The 27,503-nt window shown below is 37.6% G+C and overlaps 2 protein-coding genes and 1 long non-coding RNA gene across 3 annotated transcripts; all 3 read left to right on the top strand.

The window, feature by feature from the left end:
* The first annotated feature begins 74 nt into the window (after nt 1-74).
* Nucleotides 75-17,902, top strand: LOC6623229 (adipose-secreted signaling protein). The gene is made up of 2 exons (XM_002046690.4): nt 75-296; nt 16,278-17,902. Exons 1-2 carry the CDS (start codon nt 257-259, stop codon nt 16,781-16,783), a joined length of 546 nt encoding a protein of 181 aa, XP_002046726.2. The 5' UTR covers nt 75-256; the 3' UTR covers nt 16,784-17,902.
* Nucleotides 17,903-18,026: 124 nt separating this feature from the next.
* LOC6623170 (uncharacterized) lies at nt 18,027-19,467 on the top strand. The gene is made up of 4 exons (XM_002046689.4): nt 18,027-18,450; nt 18,537-18,791; nt 18,864-19,054; nt 19,124-19,467. The coding sequence occupies exons 1-4, from the start codon at nt 18,136-18,138 to the stop codon at nt 19,401-19,403; spliced, it is 1,041 nt and encodes a 346-aa protein (XP_002046725.1). The 5' UTR covers nt 18,027-18,135; the 3' UTR covers nt 19,404-19,467.
* Nucleotides 19,468-19,860: 393 nt separating this feature from the next.
* Nucleotides 19,861-20,564, top strand: LOC26531041 (uncharacterized). Its single transcript, XR_001450354.3, has 2 exons — nt 19,861-20,329; nt 20,397-20,564. It is a non-coding gene; the product is annotated as an uncharacterized lncRNA (long non-coding RNA).
* The last annotated feature ends 6,939 nt before the right edge of the window (nt 20,565-27,503 follow it).

Raw genomic sequence — 27,503 nt, 5'->3', positions numbered from 1 at the left:
ACGCAACTGACGAACATGCCATATCGATATTAAATGTGTTTATGTATTCTATAAGCAACATCCAACTGGTCACACTTGCTCAGTTTGTTCTATTGTTTAGCGTCGTTCGCGTCTGTGTTGCACGCCAATTAAATAACAATTGCAGAGCATATCTAAGGAAAGACGTCTTTATAGCAATTTGTGTGTGAAAGTACACCTTTTTTTTCAATTAAAATTGACAGTCAGCGTCTTGCATTTACCAACAACGGCTGTAAATATGTCAGATTGCGCCAGCGAAGTTGCCGATCAACAGACGGGTAAGCAACCTTTTTTTTTTTCTTTTGTTTTTTTGTTTACCTTCGTCTTGCCCTCTCCATCTATATGCGAAAATTCAGTAGTGCAGGCGGCCGGCAATAGTTGAAGCCCAATTTGAATTAAATAGAGGTAGCGGATGGGTGTGTGTGTGCGTGTGCGTGTTGCAGCTAAGTAGTTATGCATGGCAATCCCCCCGACCCCCTCTCCCACCCTGAGCCTGCTCTTGTGGTTGCCTTGACAGTTTTGCTGTTATTGTCTATTGTGATTTGCGCACCGGAAGTGCAAAATCTAAATCAAAATATCGACAGTTTTGACGCTTTTCACGCCTACATTTTAGCCCCTGCTTGTTGTTGGCCTTGTCTTGTCTTGCTTTATCAAATATAATATTTGTTCACGGTCAGGTTTAAGCCAATTTTCAATATAAGCTGCACTTAGTTGCCATTTTGCAGCTGTGTGTGCTGAGCGGGACGGGGGTGGGGTTTCTGTCCAATTACATTACAAGATGGTCACATTTATTTTTTTGCCCCTTATCACAACTGTCTGACGTACCCCGTTCGTTTGGTTAGCTTATCAATTCACCAGAAGCTAACAGAGAAAAAAAACCCTCGGCAAACACTTAATCAAAATTATTGTTAACAAGTTCGAAAACGTGTCGACAATTAAATACCCCAGCAGACAGAATAGATATACATATATCCTATATTTGTACTATACTATATAATGATCAATTTTATATTTAGTCTATTTTTATATCATTTATATTATATTTGGCTTGGCTCGTGCTAAAATCTTTTCATAAAACTCATGGCGACTTTGAAATATAAACGAAACTACCCGACCGTTTTGAAAAACGGTATTTATTCCAAGTTCTAGAGCTTAGAATTTGTTGCAACACGGATTTCTCCTCCCCCGATTATAAAGTTATATACATAAGCTTATATACATATCTATATATAAACATGTTAATTTTAACATATTTACTCAGAATTTATAAAAAAAAAAATCGATTGATTTATATGTGCACAGCTGCATCAGTCAGTTATGCCCTTTTCATACCCTGTAATCATTGCACATTATTTAAAAATAACGTCATGCAAAAGCTTTCTCATGTTAAATGTGGCAGACATTCTGGATTACCATAAAAAGTCGAGTTGATCTGGCCATATTTGTCTCTATAAAAACCTCGCTCTTAGAGATTAGATACAGATGTATGTTAAATTTTATATGCAGGCTCACGCAGTTCAAGCATGTTCCAAGCTGATCGATAAAATGTTTCTTGGAGCATCTCGTGGCGAGCATTGGAGCATACATACTGCAACTTTTGCATGCAGTTTCTCAAATATAGTTTCTTATACAGATAACTCTTTGAAACCCTTTCCGCACGCTTTTCCCGATATCGATAAATATCGATCGTCTGTATATCGATAGTGAGTATAGTTGCTACAAACACGAATCTTGGCAAACAGGTTTTCATAGAGCCTACATTTGACACTTTCTCTGCTTGCTCTTCCATTTTATATTAGATAAATCCTTCATTTTAGGACTCTTATTTGAATGCCAATTTAAAGCACCAAAAATCGCTTTATAAATGATCCAAGGTAGGGCTCATCTTGAATCTTCAAATAAGTAGGCATAACAATTTGAAACTGTTAGCAGAGCATCTAGAAGTCGATCACACTCAGTTGTTTTAGTTAAACGTTTTGCTGGGCTCAAAAGTGTCGCCTCAGATTAGTTGCCGTTGACTATTTCAATTTCTATTTCTATTTTCAATTTTCTAATTTATGGCGGTAATGAATTACGGGCCACAAACAAACAGCTGCAATTATGAATTTTTTATAGCCGTGCGAAATGAAAACCGTTGTGCGAATTCCCAATCCGTTCGTTCATTGCTTGAGAACCCACACATTTTGTGCATATGGGAATGTATGTGTCTGGTCTGGTCTGAAACCTGATCAAGCCAATTATCACCTCGATTTGCCACCTGAGACGCCTTCTAATGGGCACCTCCACAGAGGCGCCCGTTCGAGATTTTAATTAAATTGCACAATGCGCGGCCTGTCAACAAATGTTTTATTGTTGCACATACATGCACACGTGCAGACACATACATATTCATTTACATATTTATATATATATATATGTATGATTGCATGCATCTGTAATAGCTGACGACTATTTATAGTGGCACATTGTTGTTGCAATGGGTGGCTGCCTAGAGACTGTTTCCCTTCGGTTATGCATATATATAACATACACTCAGCGAAATTGCCAACAATTTTGTGCTTAAATCTTTATATTAGACAAAAAAAAAATGGTAAAGCTTGCCATCCACTAGAAATGCGCAAATGAAATGCGCGGTTATTCTAGAGGCAAACCCGTGAAAAAAAGGCTAAACCTCGTGAAAATCTGACTTGGTCGATTTATGAGGATAGGAAGGTTAGACCTATGTCTATAGACGAATCTTGGGGTAAGATTTTGACATTAATTTCGACTAAAAAATTTGTGTTCAGATTTAAATGAGAGATTATTCAAGGGGGAAAACCATTGATAAAAAGACAAACATCGTATAAATCGGATGAGATTTGACCGAGTTATGGGCATGGGAAGTTTAGACCTATGTCTATAGACGAATCTTGGGGTAAGATTTTGACATGAATTTCGACTAAAAAATATGTATTTAGATATGAATGAGAGATTATTCTAGAGGGAAAACCATTGATAAAAAGACAAACATCGTGTAAATCGGATGAGATTTGACCGAGTTATGGGCATGGGAAGGGTAGACCTATGTCTATAGACGAATCTTGGGGAAAGATTTTGACATGAATTTCGACTAAAAAATATGTATTTAGATATGAATGAGAGATTATTCTAGAGGGAAACCCATTGATAAAAAGACAAACATCTAATAAATCGGATGAGATTTGACCGAGTTATGGGCATGGGAAGGGTAGACCTATGTCTATAGACGAATCTTGGGGTAAGATTTTGACATGAATTTCGACTAAAAAATTTGTGTTCAGATTTGAATGGGAGATTATTCTAGAGGGAAAACCATTGATAAAAAGACAAACATCGTGTAAATCGGATGAGATTTGACCGAGTTATGGGCATGGGAAGGGTAGACCTATGTCTATAGACGAATCTTGGGGTAAGATTTTGACATGAATTTCGACTAAAAAATTTGTGTTCAGATTTGAATGAGAGATTATTCAAGGGGGAAAACCATTGATAAAAAGACAAACATCGTATAAATCGGATGAGATTTGACCGAGTTATGGGCATGGGAAGGGTAGACCTATGTCTATAGACGAATCTTGGGGTAAGATTTTGACATGAATTTCGACTAAAAAATATGTATTTAGATATGAATGAGAGATTATTCTAGAGGGAAAACCATTGATAAAAAGACAAACATCGTGTAAATCGGATGAGATTTGACCGAGTTATGGGCATGGGAAGGGTAGACCTATGTCTACAGACGAATCTTGGGTAAGATTTTGACATGAATTTCGACTAAAAAATTTGTGTTCAGATTTGAATGAGAGATTATTCTAGAGGGAAAACCATTGATAAAAAGACAAACATCGTGTAAATCGGATGAGATTTGACCGAGTTATGGGCATGGGAAGGGTAGACCTATGTCTATAGACGAATCTTGGGGTAAGATTTTGACATGAATTTCGACTAAAAAATTTGTGTTCAGATTTGAATGAGAGATTATTCAAGGGGGAAAACCATTGATAAAAAGACAAACATCGTATAAATCGGATGAGATTTGACCGAGTTATGGGCATGGGAAGGGTAGACCTATGTCTATAGACGAATCTTGGGGTAAGATTTTGACATGAATTTCGACTAAAAAATATGTATTTAGATATAATTGAGAGATTATTCTAGAGGGAAAACCATTGATAAAAAGACAAACATCGTATAAATCGGATGAGATTTGACCGAGTTATGGGCATGGGAAGGGTAGACCTATGTCTATAGACGAATCTTGGGGTAAGATTTTGACATGAATTTCGACTAAAAAATTTGTGTTCAGATTTGAATGGGAGATTATTCTAGAGGGAAAACCATTGATAAAAAGACAAACATCGTGTAAATCGGATGAGATTTGACCGAGTTATGGGCATGGGAAGGGTAGACCTATGTCTATAGACGAATCTTGGGGTAAGATTTTGACATGAATTTCGACTAAACAATTTGTGTTCAGATTTGAATGGGAGATTATTCAAGGGGGAAAACCATTGATAAAAAGACAAACATCGTATAAATCGGATGAGATTTGACCGAGTTATGGGCATGGGAAGTTTAGACCTATGTCTATAGACGAATCTTGGGGTAAGATTTTGACACGAATTTCGACTAAAAAATTTGTGTTCAGATTTGAATGAGAGATTATTCTAGAGGGAAAACCATTGATAAAAAGACAAACATCGTATAAATCGGATGAGTTTTGACCGAGTTATGGGCATGGGAAGGGTAGACCTATGTCTATAGACGAATCTTGGGGTAAGATTTTGACATGAATTTCGACTAAAAAATGGGTAAGATTTTGACATGAATTTCGACTAAAAAATATGTATTTAGATATAATTGAGAGATTATTCTAGAGGGAAAACCATTGATAAAAAGACAAACATCGTATAAATCGGATGAGATTTGACCGAGTTATGGGCATGGGAAGGGTAGACCTATGTCTATAGACGAATCTTGGGGTAAGATTTTGACATGAATTTCGACTAAAAAATTTGTGTTCAGATTTGAATGGGAGATTATTCTAGAGGGAAAACCATTGATAAAAAGACAAACATCGTGTAAATCGGATGAGATTTGACCGAGTTATGGGCATGGGAAGGGTAGACCTATGTCTATAGACGAATCTTGGGGTAAGATTTTGACATGAATTTCGACTAAAAAATTTGTGTTCAGATTTGAATGGGAGATTATTCAAGGGGGAAAACCATTGATAAAAAGACAAACATCGTATAAATCGGATGAGATTTGACCGAGTTATGGGCATGGGAAGTTTAGACCTATGTCTATAGACGAATCTTGGGGTAAGATTTTGACACGAATTTCGACTAAAAAATTTGTGTTCAGATTTGAATGAGAGATTATTCTAGAGGGAAAACCATTGATAAAAAGACAAACATCGTATAAATCGGATGAGATTTGACCAAGTTATGGGCATAGGAAGTTAAGACCTATGTCTATAGACGAATCTTGGGGTAAGATTTTGACATGAATTTCGACTAAAAAATTTGTGTTCAGATTTGAATGAGAGATTATTCTAGACGGAAAATCATTGATAAAAAGACAAACATCGTGTAAATCGGATGAGATTTGACCGAGTTATGGGCATGGGAAGGGTAGACCTATGTCTATAGACGAATCTTGGGGTAAGATTTTGACATGAATTTCGACTAAAAAATTTGTGTTCAGATTTGAATGGGAGATTATTCTAGAGGGAAAACCATTGATAAAAAGACAAACATCATATAAATCGGATGAGATTTGACCGAGTTATGGGCATGGGAAGGGTAGACCTATGTCTATAGACGAATCTTGGGGTAAGATTTTGACATGAATTTCGACTAAAAAATATGTATTTAGATATGAATGAGAGATTATTCTAGAGGGAAAACCATTGATAAAAAGACAAACATCGTATAAATCGGATGAGATTTGACCGAGTTATGGGCATGGGAAGGGTAGACCTATGTCTATAGACGAATCTTGGGGTAAGATTTTGACATGAATTTCGACTAAAAAATTTGTGTTCAGATTTGAATGAGAGATTATTCAAGGGGGAAAACCATTGATAAAAAGACAAACATCGTATAAATCGGATGAGTTTTGACCGAGTTATGGGCATGGGAAGGTTAGACCTATGTCTATAGACGAATCTTGGTAAGATTTTGACATGAATTTCGACTAAAATATATGTATTTAGATATGAATGAGAGATTATTCTAGAGGGAAAAGCATTGATAAAAAGACAAACATCGTATAAATCGGATGAGATTTGACCGAGTTATGGGCATGGGAAGGGTAGACCTATGTCTATAGACGAATCTTGGGGTAAGATTTTGACATGAATTTCGACTAAAAAATTTGTGTTCAGATTTGAATGGGAGATTATTCTAGAGGGAAAACCATTGATAAAAAGACAAACATCGTGTAAATCGGATGAGATTTGACCGAGTTATGGGAATGGGAAGGGTAGACCTATGTCTATAGACGAATCTTGGGGTAAGATTTTGACATGAATTTCGACTAAAAAATTTGTGTTCAGATTTGAATGAGAGATTATTCAAGGGGGAAAACCATTGATAAAAAGACAAACATCGTATAAATCGGATGAGATTTGACCGAGTTATGGGCATGGGAAGTTTAGACCTATGTCTATAGACGAATCTTGGGGTAAGATTTTGACATGAATTTCGACTAAAAAATTTGTGTTCAGATTTGAATGAGAGATTATTCAAGGGGGAAAACCATTGATAAAAAGACAAACATCGTATAAATCGGATGAGTTTTGACCGAGTTATGGGCATGGGAAGGTTAGACCTATGTCTATAGACGAATCTTGGTAAGATTTTGACATGAATTTCGACTAAAAAATATGTATTTAGATATGAATGAGAGATTATTCTAGAGGGAAAACCATTGATAAAAAGACAAACATCGTATAAATCGGATGAGATTTGACCGAGTTATGGGCATGGGAAGGGTAGACCTATGTCTATAGACGAATCTTGGGGTAAGATTTTGACATGAATTTCGACTAAAAAATTTGTGTTCAGATTTGAATGGGAGATTATTCTAGAGGGAAAATCATTGATAAAAAGACAAACATCGTGTAAATCGGATGAGATTTGACCGAGTTATGGGCATGGGAAGGGTAGACCTATGTCTATAGACGAATCTTAGGGTAAGATTTTGACATGAATTTCGACTAAAAAATTTGTGTTCAGATTTGAATGGGAGATTATTCTAGAGGGAAAACCATTGATAAAAAGACAAACATCGTGTAAATCGGATGAGATTTGACCGAGTTATGGGCCTGGGAAGGGTAGACCTATGTCTTTAGACGAATCTTGGGGTAAGATTTTGACATGAATTTCGACTAAAAAATTTGTGTTCAGATTTGAATGAGAGATTATTCAAGGGGGAAAACCATTGATAAAAAGACAAACATCGTGTAAATCGGATGAGATTTGACCGAGTTATGGGCATGGGAAGGGTAGACCTATGTCTATAGACGAATCTTGGGGTAAGTTTTTGACATGAATTTCGACTAAAAAATTTGTGTTCAGATTTGAATGGGAGATTATTCTAGAGGGAAAACCATTGATAAAAAGACAAACATCGTGTAAATCGGATGAGATTTGACCGAGTTATGGGCATGGGAAGGGTAGACCTATGTCTATAGACGAATCTTGGGGTAAGATTTTGACATGAATTTCGACTAAAAAATTTGTGTTCAGATTTGAATGAGAGATTATTCAAGGGGGACAACCATTGATAAAAAGACAAACATCGTATAAATCGGATGAGATTTGACCCAGTTATGGGCATGGGAAGTTAAGACCTATGTCTATAGACGAATCTTGGGGTAAGATTTTGACATGAATTTCGACTAAGAAATATGTATTTAGATATGAATGAGAGATTATTCTAGAGGGAAAACCATTGATAAAAAGACAAACATCGTATAAATCGGATGAGATTTGACCGAGTTATGGGCATGGGAAGGGTAGACCTAAGTCTATAGACGAATCTTGGGGTAAGATTTTGACATGAATTTCGACTAAAAAATTTGTGTTCAGATTTGAATGAGAGATTATTCTAGAGGGAAAACCATTGATAAAAAGACAAACATCGTGTAAATAAGATGAGATTTGACCGAGTTATGGGCATAGGAAGTTAAGACATATGTCTATAGACGAATCTTGGGGTAAGATTTTGACATGAATTTCGACTAAAAAATTTGTGTTCAGATTTGAATGAGAGATTATTCAAGGGGGAAAACCATTGATAAAAAGACAAACATCGTATAAATCGGATGAGATTTGACCCAGTTATGGGCATGGGAAGTTAAGACATATGTCTATAGACGAATCTTGGGGTAAGATTTTGACATGAATTTCGACTAAAAAATTTGTGTTCAGATTTGAATGAGAGATTATTCAAGGGGGAAAACCATTGATAAAAAGACAAACATCGTATAAATCGGATGAGATTTGACCCAGTTATGGGCATGGGAAGTTAAGACATATGTCTATAGACGAATCTTGGGGTAAGATTTTGACATGAATTTCGACTAAGAAATATGTATTTAGATATGAATGAGAGATTATTCTAGAGGGAAAACCATTGATAAAAAGACAAACATCGTATAAATCGGATGAGATTTGACCGAGTTATGGGCATGGGAAGGGTAGACCTAAGTCTATAGACGAATCTTGGGGTAAGATTTTGACATGAATTTCGACTAAAAAATTTGTGTTCAGATTTGAATGAGAGATTATTCAAGAGGGAAAACCATTGATAAAAAGACAAACATCGTGTAAATAAGATGAGATTTGACCGAGTTATGGGCATAGGAAGTTAAGACATATGTCTATAGACGAATCTTGGGGTAAGATTTTGACATGAATTTCGACTAAAAAATTTGTGTTCAGATTTGAATGAGAGATTATTCTAGAGGGAAAACCATTGATAAAAAGACAAACATCGTGTAAATCGGATGAGATTTGACCGAGTTATGGGCATGGGAAGGGTAGACCTATGTCTATAGACGAATCTTGGGGTAAGATTTTGACATGAATTTCGACTAAAAAATTTGTGTTCAGATTTGAATGAGAGATTATTCAAGGGGGAAAACCATTGATAAAAAGACAAACATCGTATAAATCGGATGAGATTTGACCGAGTTATGGGCATGGGAAGGGTAGACCTATGTCTATAGACGAATCTTGGGGTAAGATTTTGACATGAATTTCGACTAAAAAATATGTATTTAGATATGAATGAGAGATTATTCTAGAGGGAAAACCATTGATAAAAAGACAAACATCGTATAAATCGGATGAGATTTGACCGAGTTATGGGCATGGGAAGGGTAGACCTATGTCTATAGACGAATCTTGGGTAAGATTTTGACATGAATTTCGACTAAAAAATTTGTGTTCAGATTTGAATGAGAGATTATTCTAGAGGGAAAACCATTGCTAAAAAGACAAACATCGTGTAAATCGGATGAGATTTGACCGAGTTATGGGCATGGGAAGGGTAGACCTATGTCTATAGACGAATCTTGGGGTAAGATTTTGACATGAATTTCGACTAAAAAATTTGTGTTCAGATTTGAATGAGAGATTATTCTAGAGGGAAAACCATTGATAAAAAGACAAACATCGTATAAATCGGATGAGATTTGACCGAGTTTTGGGCATGGGAAGGGTAGACCTATGTCTATAGACGAATCTTGGGGTAAGATTTTGACATGAATTTCGACTAAAAAATTTGTGTTCAGATTTGAATGAGAGATTATTCAAGGGGGAAAACCATTGATAAAAAGACAAACATCGTATAAATCGGATGAGATTTGACCGAGTTATGGGCATGGGAAGTTAAGACCTATGTCTATAGACGAATCTTGGGGTAAGATTTTGACATGAATTTCGACTAAAAAATTTGTGTTCAGATTTGAATGAGAGATTATTCTAGACGGAAAATCATTGATAAAAAGACAAACATCGTGTAAATCGGATGAGATTTGACCGAGTTATGGGCATGGGAAGGGTAGACCTATGTCTATAGACGAATCTTGGGGTAAGATTTTGACATGAATTTCGACTAAAAAATTTGTGCTCAGATTTAAATGGGAGATTATTCTAGAGGGAAAACCATTGATAAAAAGACAAACATCGTGTAAATCGGATGAGATTTGACCGAGTTATGGGCATGGGAAGGGTAGACCTATGTCTATAGACGAATCTTGGGGTAAGATTTTGACATGAATTTCGACTAAAAAATTTGTGTTCAGATTTGAATGGGAGATTATTCTAGAGGGAAAACCATTGATAAAAAGACAAACATCGTGTAAATCGGATGAGATTTGACCGAGTTATGGGCATGGGAAGTTTAGACCTATGTCTATAGACGAATCTTGGGGTAAGATTTTGACATGAATTTCGACTAAAAAATTTGTGTTCAGATTTGAATGAGAGATTATTCTAGAGGGAAAACCATTGATAAAAAGACAAACATCGTATAAATCGGATGAGATTTGACCGAGTTATGGGCATAGGAAGTTAAGACCTATGTCTATAGACGAATCTTGGGGTAGTAATCATTTAATAAGTACAAGAAATCTAAAGGGAAGTTTACAAGAAATTTTATGTTAAAACAAGTAAAAAAAATAGCTTAAGCACAAAATGTTTATATTAAGATCTATTTATAGCCTGAAATTCTCACATAGCACCTAATCTAAGAAATATTTAATCATGCAAATTCTTGTTTAAGGTATTTTTACATTCTTTCTTTCCCCTTCCTAGTCTTTAATTCAAATTTGTATCTAGATTTATTCTTCATTTAATTTAATTTAATTTAATTCCTTTTAAAAGACTTTATTTATGTTCGATTTCTATGCCCGTCATATAACTATTTGTGATGAACTTTTTCTCTGAGTGTATTTCGGTATAATATCAGATGCAATTGTTTGTCTGACCTCTCTGGCACGAGGGTGTTTTTTTGATTGATAGATGTTCCGCGACACCTTGACAACTGTTTTGATTCGCAAAACACATGTGAAACAGTTGCATTTCGGCCAGTTTTGTGTGTTTAGCAGGCGCAGCAGCCAGCGGGAGGGGCAAAACTGGGGGGTGTGGCAACAGCCAGTCAGTCAGTTGTTGGGGAGGGCACGTATCAAATATATTTGGGTGGCTATTTATGGGTCCCTGGCTGTTGCTTATAATTTTTCTATTGCCCATTCCAAATGACATCACAACCAGCTGCGAGCAGCCAAAAGATACGGCAAAAGACGACAATTTGTGGCACTGAACAATTTCAATTATTAACGATTACACACAATATTTATAGTAGATATCAGTTGTTTATATCATATATATAGAAATATATGTGTGTGTATAGTACAGTAAAAACTCCTATAAGTTATAGTTGATCTTTGGAAAAAGGCGTATTTATCAAAGAGCATATTCAAGGTCTGATTACTTCCTATACATGCCACATATATAATATATATACATATACAAATACAGTAAAAACTCGCACAAGTTAAAGTTCATCTGTGGACATAGGCGTTTTTATCATAGATTTTACTCAAAGTCTTAAGCTAGAAAGCTGCAGTTACAGTAGACCCCCTTTATCGAGAAAGTAAACAAGTTCCGCTCGCTTGGGTGGAAAAAAAGTGAAAAAGTATTTGAACTAAAAATGTGAGCTAAAATTAGTATATTAAACTTGTGCTCAAATGTTTTTAACTAATGTATGATCTCATTTTAGTACAAAACAAGTTGAACTCAGTTTTTCATTACAATTTTTAGTTGAAATGTGATGTAGGGTATTTATTTGTCTACTCTCTGCTGTAAAATCGTTTCTTAAATCCTTAATGCATTTCTTAAATTTGCAAATTATTGTAAAATCTCAGCAATGAGCTCTGTAAATGCATAAATTTTATTGTACATAACATAACACTTTTAATTTATGCTAAAACGTATCTAATTCGTGCGCTTTTGTTATTCAACAAAATTTCCTGGCAACTTTTTAAACAAGCCTCAGCAATTATTAAATGAAATACGTGCTCAAAAGATTTCGTGAGACAGGAGGGGGAGGGAAGGGGAGCGGCGGGCAGGTTGAGTCTTCTCAAAGCCTCAATAGAATAAACTAAAGTATCCGATAAACAACATGTGACTGTTTGTTAAACTGAAAAAAAAAAATAATGCTCACACGTCAGACTCAAAGCTATCAGCCGAGCGGAACGAACTCTGCTAAATGTGGAAACGTTTCCAAAAGGTTTTCACTGTAGCCATAGAACACACCTCCCTCCCCAGTGCCCCCCTTTGCTGTTATGTTAATTAAACAAAGCAATTGAATATTTTATATGAATGGGCGAATGTCCATCAATTGATCGACTGACAAGCTTTCAACTAGGCAAACATTGGGGCAAAATCAGAATCGGACATTTTTTGGGGCTAGATTGTGGAGGTGTGGGGTTGTTGGGGGGTGTGTTTGTGTGGAGAGGGGAAAGGGTGGACGACTTCTCTAGAGAGTCTCTTCTAGGCATTTATGATTTGATCTTCGCTGATTGCGACGAGTCGCATAGAACGTGACATTTCTATTGAAATTCACATAAAGAAATTTTTTATATACATCGCCATATGAGGGCTTTTCGAGGGGGGGAGGGGGGGGGGGGTGGCACTTGTTGTGCTCGCCTTTTGGCTGTCTTTAAATATTGACTCGCATTTAAGCGGTTTTTGCTGGATTACGTTTTTTTTCCTTTAATTTGTTTTCTGTGGAAGCTTTGTCGTGGATACGCTTCAATTTTACATTAGGCAGGCAGAAAATACTTGCTGAATGGCTTTTCCTGTAAATGATTTAAATTAAAGTCGCATTAAAAGCGAATAAATTTCAATCTGTCGCACGTTTTACACATGTATATATATATAATATATGCGATGTCTTTGCTGAGCGGGCGATCGGCCAAAAGAAACGAATTGTTTTCGCGCAGACATTCCTCTGACTTGTAGCACATGCATATACCTATATTCATATATGTAAATATATATCTATATATATATATATATGTATAGAAAGGCCAAATAAATATATTTTATAAAACCAAATATACATATTTATGTGTGTCTGTTCATGCGCCGCGCTTATCACAACAAATAAAACTGACAAATGAAATGTGCTTAAAAAGTAAGGAAATAAATGTGCATCAGCTCAAAATTTTGAATGAATTATAAAGCAGAGTTATGAAAAACAAAACGTTAGCACATATAAGTGCATAAAAATGACTAACTTTGAAAAGAAAAATAATGGCCTCTGGCCAGGCCATGTTTCCATGCTTGATGACAATTTTTGAATGATTTTTCTTGTGAAAGTTATATTTAAACAAAATATGCTATTCATATATCTTATATATATGGTTTTTTCGTAATTGGTCGAAAAAATCTAATAAATCTTATGCTTTTTTTATTCCCATAAAATCGCATAGCTATATTGTATAAATATGTTGTGCCTAAACCTTATCTGATGCGTTTTTTTTTTTTTTTACGAAATTGTAGTCCGACTTAGATAAGATCGCATGGCTCGTAAATCCAAGTTAAGTCAAGATATTAAACAAAAAAACAACAAGAAGATATTTGTTATATACATTTTAATGGAAGCTATGCTCCAAGGCACACGATTTAGATGGATTAACCAAGTCCATTTGCAAAGCTTAGTTAGAGTATCTGCAGAGTCGGCAACTTTTAAAGAAAACCTAGTTTACTACCGATACTTCCTATGTTACACGATAAAGAATATATACTTGAAGATCGGCGCTGTTAGCCTTCACATGACTATAAAAAGTCATAGAAGTTAATTGTAGTTTAAGGTCTTCCTAACACAGATTAGATTAGATTGTAAATAATATATATATATATATATATATTTTTATAAATATTAATACATAATAAATAATATATAAAAATAAATCTTTGGCATCAACAATTTATGCTAGAATATGTCGAAATATTTCTACAATTAGCTGCAAGAGCTTTCCCCAAGTTTTGCTGCTCGTCGCAGGTTTTCGACTTGCCAACACGAGAAACGGCTATTTATAGCCAAGTTAAAGAACCATGATTTTTTGCTTTTTTTTTTTTTGGCTACGTCAACCGATCGATGTGTAAAGCACAAAAACAAGCACTTGTGAATGGGCCGTCGGAGTTTTTTATATAAATATTTGCATTAGGCTCGTAAAAAGAAAATGTTGCTAATTAAATTGTAAAACAAGCGCACGATTAGCGGGCTGTAAATGGGTTTGTTAACATCGAGATTATATATATCTATATATAGATATAAATTATATAATTATCTATACATTAAATATAGTCAGGTTTAGCTGCGTTAGGTTTTTTGTGTTTTAAAATTCAATCAAAAACTGATTTGTATTTTATTATGAATTAAATTCCTCCGCCAGACGCTGCACACAGCAGAGGCAGCCACGTTTTGGTCCCACGTTTTGGTCCCAATTGACCCAATTTTAATGCAATTTAAGCCCTCGAGAGTAACCTGAGCAATCCGTGCGGCCTTGGCTCCAAGTAAATGAATCCGAAACCGGAAGACTTTGCTGCCAATTGCCGTGCGCCGCCTTCGACAAAGTGGAGCGAGTTTAATTGCGCGCTTACACGCAATTTCCTCAGCGTCATCATCATCATCTTAATCATCGTCATCATCATCATCTTGCTCGTCGTCGTCGGAATTGTGGAAGTTTACTTTATTGCCAAGCGCAGCGGCGTGTGTTTGCCCCACAGACGTTGGCTCTTTTTTGTTTGTTTATTTATTTATTCAGCTATCTTTATTGGCGCAAGCTAAATAAGTAAAGCTGCCGGTCTATATATATATATATATGTATATAGATGTGTGTTTGTGTACACTTTTTGCGGCTCTCACCTGCCATTGATTTTGGCCACAAGTTCAAATGCAAATTAATTATGTTTGCCGGTGGCAAATATGCAAATAACAAAAACACGACACGTGGCCAGATGCAAGCAGCTGCCGGGCAACGCCGGGCGTTTTTCCACGTGCGCTGCAGCGCAGCAGTCAACAAATTTTAACTACAAAATAATTACCATGCTCTGTTATCTGTGTAAAAAGCGATAACTAGTTGCAAATTGAGTGACTCTCAAACTGTACGGCACCGCGCAATGACATTCAAACTGTCGAATATATTTGAAGATATTTTGGGTTTCTGCTTGATTTGTGCGAAACGATTTATGTGGCTTGGCCTTGAATACTTCGATTTTTGACATCCATTTAGCAGCCCATTTCTAGAATTTGAAGATATTTTCTAAGGCTTGTGGAGATGAGAAGATAATCGAACAGACTGTTCTAAGCCCAAATATACCCTTTAAGTGGATATATGTGGTACATAAACTTCCTGAAGCTGTAAAAATTAAATAGTTTGAACATCTTACATCTAGTTCCCATGTCCCATGTCCCATGTACCATGCACCATGTGCCATGTACCATGTACGATGTACCATGTCAATCTGCTTATCAATATCCCAACATATCTAATTTGGTAAACAGTCAGATAGCTAGATAGACATTTGAAGTAAGCTAACTAAGATCAAGTTTAAAATTCTAGCAGCAGAAAAAGTGTTAAAATATTTATAAATAAATCTTTAATGTTTGCTATATGCACATATTTCATTTAAATATTGATATACTTAAAATTTCAACGCAATCGTACAATAAACACAAAAAATATATACAAAAATATGTTCCAAAGTGCGAAACAGTTAAAACTGACGGCAAAGAAATACTCAACAAATAAGAATGTTTTATATGGCAATTCAAAGGTACAGGGTATCTGCAAGTCAGGCATACTTAATTTTTGTAAAGCTTTAATAGATTATATCCTATTTATGTGCCCATTGAGCAATAAATTCTAACACGCCAAAAAGACACACAAACAGCAAGGCTTTGGAATTAGAGTAACAAAAAAAAGTTTATAATTCGCAAGCTGTTCAAGCACGTAATAATCTATATATATAATGCTTGGTCTTTATCAAGATTTGTCATTGCAAATATGAGTAAGACTTATGACAACCTGTTGCTAAGTGCAATTGCGTGCTGCTTGAGGGGTATTCGCAAAGCGAGCATGCCCGACTAAACGCATGCAATTGCAGCTAGTTATTTAAAGTATATATTCAAAACAATCCACTCTTCTTTCGCAGATCATCACGTACACTTTGATGCGACCACACTGAAGACTGATGACTTTGGCTCGGACAGCTGTGTTACGTATCAGCGCTCGGGCGATACGATTGTCGTCAGTCTGGGCTTTCTGCAGATCAATCATCGCTATTTGATTGATCTGAATTTGCCGGTCAGTTTGTTTGGCAATACGGGCGCGCCGGGCACCAAGTTTGTGCCGGATGTGAGCGCCACACCGAATCTGCATTGCCGGATCACGGAGTTCACGGGCACCAAGCATGACGAGCACGATTTCTATGAGATGAAAATCGAGTTCTTTGCCTACAAGGAGAAGCTGTTGCGCGAAGTCCTCCACATTGTTAACTCGAACAATGCCAAGGAGCTGCTGCAGCTGGTGATTGCGGCGCGTGTCCTGGGCAAAGGCAAGGGTACGCCCATGCTGCGCACGGGCATACATTGCATAGGCGTTGAACGGGACGATGATGATTCCGAGTCCTCCGATTTTGCGGGCTTCGATAAGCCCTAAGGTGGACCTCAACACACACACACACACACACCCACACCCACACACACATACAGACATCTGTCAGTTAGTTCTGGTTTCTTAGTTATTTGCATAGTATTTAAGTCAAATATTATTCATAATCTTTAATGTTAATTTATAAACAAGTACACGCATGTATATTCGCATATAGAGGCAAATTGTGTTATGTGTCGACTCATTTTGAGCACTCGACGGCAAATGTTAACATTTTTAATTAATTCATTTATTTGTTGTTTTGTTGTATGCCAATTGTCAGTGTCAAGTATTTTGTATGAATGCAAATTTTGCCAATCACTCGAGACAATTGTTGTCAACATATTCTGAAATATGTGCAAAACAATCGCATTTTGATTGGCAATACAAGTTTGCCTTTTGTATTAATTCAAGTTTATTCGCATATTTCAAGCGCTTTTGTCCTGTATTATATGTAACTTTCACTTGCCTCTGACATGCTATGTACTTATAGAAACTCTATATTTAACAACTTGAGTTACATGAAATGCCTGAAATGTAACGAAAGGAACCAAGTTAAAAGTTTTTCCTCGATAGTTGTAGCTAAATATGTCACAAATATTATGCGAGCTATTAGTGCAGAGAGTTTTGATGAATAATACTTGAAAGATGTGAGAATCGCAACTCGTAATCGGCTCGTTTATTAGAATTCTCTGCTGAATGCGTCCACTGTTTAAATTTCTTTGCCTAAGATTTAAAAGCTCGAACTACTTATTGTACATTCAAAGTATTTTGCATTTCTGTTAAACCAAATCGCGTTTTGGATATTTATATAAACGTTTTACAACGTTTTACTCAAAAATATGCACCTCTTGACTAAACTCAATGACCAATTAGCAGGCCTTCTTTTTATAAAGAATTTAATCTAGTGTATAACTGTGTATAAAACTAATGCTCAGCTAAAAGAGAATATTTAACAGTAGCTTAACAGTAAAATGTAAAATGAATATTTAACAATCGTTTAACAGTGCAATTGCCTGTTTTCAATCAATTTTAAGGTGCTCTACTTTTAGATATTGTAAATGTTTATAACTGAATTAACTATGGGGCATTTGTTTAACAAATTATGGAAAGCAATTTTTTATAATATATCATAATATACACATGTATTTGAATTATAAACAGTTTATTGAATTGATTGTAAATTAAACTACATTTAATAAAAGCCAAAACAAAAAAAGGAAACCCCAGTAGGCCACATTCTTTATTATATACTCAAACAGGCGACACTTTTGTGGCAGATCAATTAATAAATTCTCGTTGATAGAACCACACAAGTTGATAGAGTTTGGCGAGTTTTTCACTCTTTTTATACAAGAGAAATGGCGCCCAGGAAACGGAAAGGATCATCTTCTGCATCAGTTGTCGGAGCTGGCGGAGACGGGCCCACGCGTGCAAAGCGCCCAAAACTGGAGCAGCTGAAGCAAGTGGAACTAATGGACTTGCCGCTTGGTCCATTGCATCTAATCATATCGAAAGTAGATCCCGATAAACAGCATATATTGCGCCATGCATCCAATCAATTAAAAGTGGAGCACTCGGACTGCATGTTGCATAGCTACAAATCGTTTGCCAACTTTCATTTGCGCCAACAGCATGGAAACGATGACCAGAACATGCGAAACTTTGTGATGCAGGTAAGACATTGAGAGGAAAAGAGAGAGAGAGAGAGAGAGAGAGAGAAAGATAGTTCCACATTAACTGTATCCACTTTTGTGTGCAGGTTCTGGCACAGTCCACCGATTACTTCATCAACTCTGGCTATGATGCAATATTTACTGGCAAACTGATGAAATTTTACAAGCAACTGACGACTGGCGAGGAGGCCATCGATGTCACACAGATGCATCAATTTCTGCACGAGTTCTATCACAATCTAGAGTGGACGCCAGCCGAGTGGCCAAAGGGTGCCGCAGCCCGTATACGTCTAAATCAGCGCCGGCTAGTTCAAACTATGACGCTTCTGAATCTCTTACGAGTGGGTAGAGTCTAACTTATTATGCGCTGCACGCATTCACATTTTTGAACAATCAATTTTTCGATTTCTCAGCAATTTCGCAAATTTCGCGTTGTCAGCTCGGCCATGAATCTGATGCACTGGCAACTTCAGCTGGAGGTGTTGGGCGTGCATTTTGGCATCCAAGAGAAGGACACAATTGCCAGCGAGGAAGAGAAACTCTTCGACTTTTTGACCATTATCGCTGAGCTGTTGGTTTTTGACAAGGCCAAAAGTAATGTGAGGTAACCTGCATGCAAACTCAGCTAAATTCATTTTAATTGAAACGTTTTCTAATTTGCTTGCCAACACAGCCGCTTCATTGAAATTGGCACCAGCGTCTACGTCTATGGCCTCAAGGAGCAGACCCTATCGGCCCGTTGTCCCAAGCTCAGTCTCAAGTTCAGCGTGTTGGCTCCAGTCGCATTGCGTGCCCTGCTTGAGGACGTGATCAACGGCAAAGTGGACATGACAAAGGCTGTGCGCTGTCCACTGGTGGACACATTCAGCATTCAATTGGAAGTGAAGAGCAGACAGGTCAATTTATGGGGTGGCAACAGTCGCATGGAGATCTGTATAGTGCCCCTCCATTAGCTAAGACCCTGCTGAGTTTAGCTAATTATATATTTAATTTTGTTAACACTTTTATGAAATAAAATACATTGAAAGTGCTAAACAACAAGAATTTCACTTGCAATGCGCGCAAACTCTGACGTCGTATTTAAACTAAATATGCGTTTGATTGTTCGCACACTTTATTGCTCTGCGAGAGGAATTCTTGACTTTTTGAATGTTTTGGTACACTGAGAGTGTGTAAAGCGGGTATTCTGGGTTTGCGCACATGCATGCAACAAACAGAAGGCAGCATCTCCGACCAAATAAAGTAATTATATTCTTGGTGACCATTAATAGACAAGTCGATCTAGTTAGAACTCTACTTCTGTGTGTCCGTTTTTATGTACGATCGATAAAATCCATATCCATATCCGAAATCTTGTTTTCTTGTGAATTTCTTAGTTATCGATTAGTTATCGATGCTAGCTATCGATAGGAGGTGCAGCTTCACTGTTGTGTCGCTAGCAGCCTGTATACTGTAACATATATACCTTAACATAAAAAAAATGCAAATATGTAGTTGTCTATTTTGCACAAAATGTTAAGAAACCCCAAAGCATATTATATATAGTAGTATATTATGGTATCTAATGTATATTTATACTCAATTTAGTTATTAGTTATCAGTTTATTAATTTGAGTCACTGTGCATGTGAGCAAGAGTTGCTCAAGTGCACTGAATTGTGTCTTTCTCTCTCTCAATGCCCCTTGCTTATGCGCTTGATCGCCAGTCAGTTGCAAGCTGATCGTCGGGAGAAGCGGTCGGTGTCTCAGTCGGGAATCTTTCCAGTTAATAAAGTGACAAATGGACAACATGATGACATTCAAGGATAACAAGGCCCTATTCATAGGGGTAAACGTATTTGTGGTTGCCTTTTTCTTGGGTGTCCTTATAATTCATCACGGTTAGTCGGTGCATTTACAAAAACCCAAATAAAATAAAACTGACAAATTCTTTGTTTCATAACTTAGTGTATCAACAATTGCCACCAGTATAAATATATATGTATACATAGCTTTATGGAAGCATACTTATCATGTGGAGCGATCTTTTACCTGTGAAAATGCAGCATTAATCACCTCAATGTAATCGAATCACAATAATAAAATGTTGACTCAACTTCTGTATCAGTTTTAAAACGTGCACCGCTTTAAAATAACAAGGGAAAGGAAAGAACAAACTTCTATGAAGGCCACGATCTGAGTCGTGGACGTGTACATGTAGCGAGAATATGTGATTGTGTTTGTGGCAGTCAACCTGAACGACATATGATTCATTTTGCTATCGTTTCCCGTTGTGTATGCGAGAGTTTTTTAGGGATAAAAATAAACTTAACCAGCTTGCGTGTAAATGGACACAAAAGAAAAAAGCTTATTGCTAAAAATAGTAACAACAGCTCTACGACATGATTTAAATACAATTATTAAATGGCAAAATTTAAATATTGCCACATAAACAAATCAATCGAAGACTTCTCTTTTAATGCTTACACATACACACAGACGACATGAAATATTTTATACCCTGTACGCATTTATACGAATATAATTAAGTTGTGGAAACAGGCAGAAAGAAGCATCTCTGAACCCATACAAAATATATACAAATATTCTCGATCAGCATTAATGGCCGATTCCATTAAATCATGTCCATTTGTCTGTAAGTAAATAATCGGACAAGTGATGACATTCGAGGATTACAAGGCCTCAGTCATAGGGGTATATGTGGTGGCCTTTGTTATTGCTACTGTTGTGATTACCCATGGTTAGTCGGTGCATTTATATAAATCCAATCAATCCATCCAATAAGACTAACAAATCTATGCTTGTTTTCATACACACGACCATCTATGATTGACAACAATACATATAACATATATATTTGTTTCTGGAAACATTTTTATAATGTGAAGCGATCTTTTTACCTGAATAAATGCAGCATTAATTACCACCCACCTTTCAACACGGCAAACAAGAGTGCTCTAGTGGCAAGGCGATACCCTACACCCTCGTTTGCTTCAGTATCAGATCAGCATCGCCCTGACAGCTCTAAGCAAAGCGACAATAATGCTTTTAGATCAGTCGCAGCACACAACTTCATTTGACATTGCTAATCATTGTGTAGTACCAAATATTTTGACATTCCCAATCATTATTGTCGCACGTGCAACCACACAGACATGCGGCGTATGCGCCGACCTATATATACATATACTCTTGATCAAGAGCCGAGCTTATTCAGTCATGTCCATTTGCCCATCAGTCATTTCTATTCAAAGGCATTTTACGCGTGCACTCTGTGCACCAGAGTATAAGTATTTTTGCAACCTTAGGCTGTCTCTTTGTTTTTTTATACCCTGAACCCATTAAAAATGGGTATAAGATGTAGGTGCTTCTAGTGCCTGCGCAGATCGAGTTTGTTTCCGATAATCGATAACTTTATCCGTTTCCAAGCAATCGATAAAAATCGATATCGATATCCTGTTTTTTTTTTTGCTATTTTGGTTAATAATAAGAGCTAGAGTCACCAAACTTGACATTTAGCTTCTAAAATAGAATATATATTTGGTGGAAGAAGAGGGTTCAGGGTATCCTCTAGTCGGGAGCTCCCGACTAGAACCTCTTACTTGTTTTCTTTTTGATTTTCCAGACGATTAATGTACCACAATATATTCTGATGTCATTGCTTGAAATAATAACAACAACTCCAAATTTATTGCCTGTTGTTTTTTATATCGAGAAGGTATTCTTATTTTGTTCCGAAATGCGTAACGTGCCGAAGGAGTCATCTCTGACCTTGTAAATATATATATTCTTTATTAGTATCAGCAGCCGTCTGTCCATTTGTTTGTTTCTATGCGAGTTGGTCTCACAGATCGGTCGAAAAGTAAGTTCTCGTATGGCAACAAATTCTATTTGCCAAGTTATTTTAATTTAACTTAACATAGTTTCAGTATGCTCACTGGCTGCGTGGGTTTTTAAATCTGCCGTTTTGTTTTTCACTTCTCGCAAAGAGTCGAGACACTGTCAGTCTCTCTCTCTCTCTGCGCTCTTTTTATACACTCAAATCGGGCTATTACTCATGTCTGTTGGCAGTCAAGCGAATGACGTCCTCTACCCTCCCGCTACGAACAAACGTGAGCCACAGTTTCAACTGGCGCATTCAACGGCCATTACAATGGTGGCGTCGGTATTATAAATGATAATTAAAATGCATCAATTTATTGAGAGCTGCTGCTGCTGCTGTTGCTGTTGCTGTTGCTGTTGCTGTTTGCCGCCCGTACAACAATGAGAGCAATAAGAGCCATTTAATAAATATGCTCAATCAATGTGCTGACCTGCAACAACAACGTGCAAAACTTGGCGCGTGAAAATATTTGCTTAATTAAAGTAATTATGGTTTCATATATCATGGGCGCTGTGCACAGGGCACTGGACCTGGGTCATTCGTAATTACCTTTCGCAATAAATAAAGCATTTATTTTAAAATGTTATTAAGCGAGTGCCTCACACACACACGCGCTCACATGCACATCCACACACACACACATACACCGCATTCTTCTGCAGCTAAATCATTATTTTTTGGCTTCATTTATTTGGTTTAGCTAAAAATTAGCTTGGGGTAGAGAAAGCCGAACAGAATACCCCGCAAAAGTGATAAAATTTTAAATAAAATGCAGAAAATAAAGAGAGTGCGAGAGAGAGCGAGAAAGGGAGAGAGAGTGAGACAATAGAGCCGGCTGCAACGATTACGAATGTGACAAGAGAATCCAACACCGAAATGAATAATGTAAATACGCCAAGTGTACAAAGTTTTAATTGTTATCATGTTTTGTCTGAGAGCTGCTGCTGTGTGTGCGTGTGCGTGTGTGTATGTGCGTGTCAGTGTGTCGGTGTGTGTTTGGCATGCACTTATAGTCAAGATGTATCCATTTACGCCTGGCTAAGTTTTACGTTGCGTATACGACATATTCCCCATTCAGCTCGAAGCGTGTCTATGTAGCTACGGTGCATGTGTCTGTGTGTGCGCGTGTGTGTGTGTGCTTTTGTGTGTGCATAGCTATGGATCTGGTCTGGAAAAGTTTTGCATTTTTCATACATGCCTTTAAGCTGCACTTTCGCTGCGCCGTCGAATTTCAAGTTTGATGAGCTCAGGAAATATTTAAATCAAGCTAATCCTGTAGAAAAGTTAAAGCACTTTTAGCTTTATCGCCACGCGGATAGTATGGCGATAAATGAAAAACAAAAAAAAAATGTACTGATGTAGTAATAAATCTTGCCACTAGGTAGCTGAGAATGCGATAAAAACGCGAATTGAGCAGTACAACTATTTGCCGAAGCAAATATGTTTGTTTTCCTTAAAGCTAGCCCATTGCATAGTTATTATTATTTACTTGACCTTTAAAATTATTTAATGATACGCCTAATTCGAAAGATAAATCGTTTTGGGATGTCTCAATTCGCTGCAAACTGAACTTTAAAAGCAACTTGTTTGTGTGTGTGCAGTTGATTTGCATAGCCATATAAACATATTTATTTTCATTTTCATTTATTTTTGATGCTTTTTCCTATTTGTATTTCTAGTTCTCTTCTTTTTTTTTTTTATTTATTTATTGTGTGTGTGTGTGCAGGAAAAGTCAGACTTTAGCACAGCTCTCAAGCATGCAAATCCAGAATATTTGTGGCTCACTGTATTTATTTGGCACAAATTTTAAGTGATTTATGCTAGCCGCAATTGCCTCTCAGCTCCGACCGCAAAATCTACGCATAAACCACAGCAAAACTAACGTCGACTACACAGGGGCGGTTGCTGTTCGGACTGGACATGCAGATATAAACACATGTATATATATATATATATATAAATAGATACAAACACATGGACACGCGCGCTGCATGGATATGCATATTTATTTGGCAGGACTTTACTTATGCTACATTTTATGGCACACAAAACTCAAGCAATTTTGTTTGCCAAACTCAGATGCAGGCGCCCGAGAAACACGAGTGTCCACTGTGTGTCCACTTTGTGTTCGCATCGGACTGCCGTGCAGTCCAGCTCGCTGTGGCAAGTCGTATGCTATAGATTTTTGTGCGAAATTATAGTTCGGGCTTGCGGGCGGGTGTACGGTATACTTTGAGTACAGTGTGCACTTATTTATTTGATAATAATTTCAGGATTTTCTCAATGGCAAAAACAAACTAATTTTGGGTCTAGCATGGTGGGAGGCAACTCTTTTGTCTAAATAAATAATGAAAATGTCATAACAAGAGAGAGAGAAAGCGAGTTGCATACGCACGCACACAGCTTGCAACGTGTATCGTGCATCTTCTGTATCGTGGTCGTCTGGTAACTGTGCAATAGCATAATGCTCTGGCCCCAGCACTTGTGCGGCACAATGTTTATGTAAATGACATTTGCACTGATTACGCATGCAGCCGGGCGTCGTCTTGGCCAGCCATTCAACGGAATGCATCGAGTGCAATATAAATATTTTACATAGATTTTACATAGCTGATTGAAGTCGTGCGCATATGCTAAGCCCACAGCTACGTCTTGGAACAGCCCCGAGAGCCCGCCCCCGCCCCGCCTCTTCCCTCTACCAACTCCTTCCCTATAAATTACACAGCTGGCAATCAGACGAAACCAAATCAAATCAATGACAAAGTGCCGACCCGCCCGCGCTCTAGTTGGCCAGCGCTTATAAGTATGCTACAGTTTCTGTCGAGCAACTGTGCTCGCGTTATTTGCATATGAGTCGGCCGTAAGCCTAATTGAAGCGCCAGCGTTGCCACCCTGTTAACGGCTAGCAGACGCTCACCCTCTATAACTCTCCCTCTCTCGCTCTTTTCCTCTCTCTTTTGCTGCAATTAATAGCTAATTTCGAGCGTGCCTGTTAAAAATTTCCCCATTATTTATGATTATTTGTTTATTGCTTGCGGGTCTTTTATTCTATCTACCTGACAGCATTAACACCCTAGCACACACACACACACCCTAACACACACATACCCTAACATACACACACCCTAGCACACACTAACACAAACACACACACACACACATAGCCGCAACACCCGCACAACCTATGCAAAAACGCCGCCAGCAGCTTTTGGTTGCAATTTTGTGGCCTTTTGCTGGGTGATAAAGTAATCGCCGTTATTCGGGCTTATGGCGCGAGCCACACACACACACACACACACACACACGTAAGGCGAGTAACATGTGTGTGTGTGTGTTTGGAAATGTTTACGACTTGCGTGAAATCGCGTCATATGAACAAGTTCATAAAAGCACACAATTAATTGTGTTAAAAGAGTGAAAATGTTTTGGATTTTTATTACTGTTGATTGTGTAAAATGAACCAGTTCGTCACGAAATTTAGATACTAGATTGGAGTCGGGCACCTTTTGCTGGTTCAACTTTAACAAGTGGCATTTCGACTTCAAGAAAGCGAACTACTTGAAGTAAGTTGCAAAATAAGTTCAATGTTAAACGGAACTGTAGATATTAAATTAAATATAGACTAAGGCAGCTCGGTTTTTGCACCCTAAAAGACTGCCAAGGCAGAACGGCACACAACTTGTAACTATGTTCAATCGATTGGACTGGAATAGCCCAGAAATACTTCCGGTAGCAGCAGTAGAAGACAGCGGTAGCCGAGGCTGTAGCTAGAGCTCCAGCCAGTGGGATGGCGTCATTTAGTCTGCGGTTAGGTGCACGTACGTTTTACAGGTTTTCCTTTCATATACACGCATACATATATATGTCTATTTAGTTGTTTTTCCTCTCATTTTTCGCTTCGTTTTTCCACTTTTTTATGTTTTTTTTTTGTTAACGCGTTGTTTCGCTAACGTTGTTCGCGTTGTTGCGGTTGCAGCACGTCCGTACGTGTTTATGGCGCGCATATCCGCAAATATGCAATCAGACTATAATCTACTTAATGTCTTTTTCCAGCAACCACAACAACAACAACAACAACAACAACAGCAACAACAGCAGCGGCAACAGCAGCAACAAACCCAAACAACAACCGAATAAAAAGCAAAGAAAAATGCGCATGGAAAATGAAGTAATGCAGTTGGGCAAAAATTTTAGCTTACGGCCTACGGGCCGTATGTGTAATGTGCGTGTGTGTGTGTGTGTGTGTGTGTGTGTGTGTGTGGCGCCTTGAAACGACACGGACATGGCACATTAACGGAAATTAGGCAGTCATTTCGCAAAGTAAATTTTTGAAAAGTGCGTGTTTTGTGTATTATTTTTTGTTGCCTACTTTTTTGGGCAGCAGCGAAGCGCGCAATGCTTTGAAGTTGCGCGACAGCACATTTTGGCTTTTAGCTAATTTTAAAGGCAAACAGCAACAGAAGCAACAGAAACAGCCACAACAACAACAACAAAGCGTTGGCAACAAAGCGTGGCAAGAGTGGAAAAAGACGCTGCAAAAATATTTTTGCCTGTAGAGAAGAACATTAGATATTGTTTTTGAGCTGCAGACATGGCGTTTTAGTTTTTAGCAGTTGTTCTGTTGTCCTGCCTGACAAGAACAACAACAGCAACAGCAACAACAACAACAACAACAACAACAACGACGACGACTAGGACAACCAGGACAACCAGAACAACCAGGACAACGATGACTCGCTGGCTTGTTATTGTTATTGTTATTGTTGTTGCTCGGCTGGCGCACAATGCGGCCATAAAAAGCTGCGCGCCTGCAAGTCGAAGTGCGGCTGCAACAAAAGAAGGCGCCCGCACAGCACAACAATTGAAACAATAAAACGGCTTTAAGGAGCAACTCCACTGGACAACAAGTGCAGTTGGATGAGTGTGGAGAGGTTGGGTGGAGCTGGGAGTAGAGCGAACATGCATAGATAAAAGCAATTATGGAGCGGATGTATGCAGGCAGCAGCGGCTACCTAGAGTTGATAAAAACTCAACTTTAAAATCAGTGGCGAAATGGAGCCATCGATAACATTTTCCAAAATACCATTGCTATCGCTTTGAATTCAATGCGTACTTGAGTGTAGAGTGTAGGCGTGGAGATCGGGGGAAAGAAAGAGCTGTGGAGGATAAAG

This window comes from Drosophila virilis, chromosome 3 (genome assembly GCF_030788295.1).
Source record: "Drosophila virilis strain 15010-1051.87 chromosome 3, Dvir_AGI_RSII-ME, whole genome shotgun sequence".
NCBI lineage: Eukaryota > Metazoa > Arthropoda > Insecta > Diptera > Drosophilidae > Drosophila > Drosophila virilis.
This window is presented reverse-complemented; position numbering and strand designations above follow the sequence as displayed.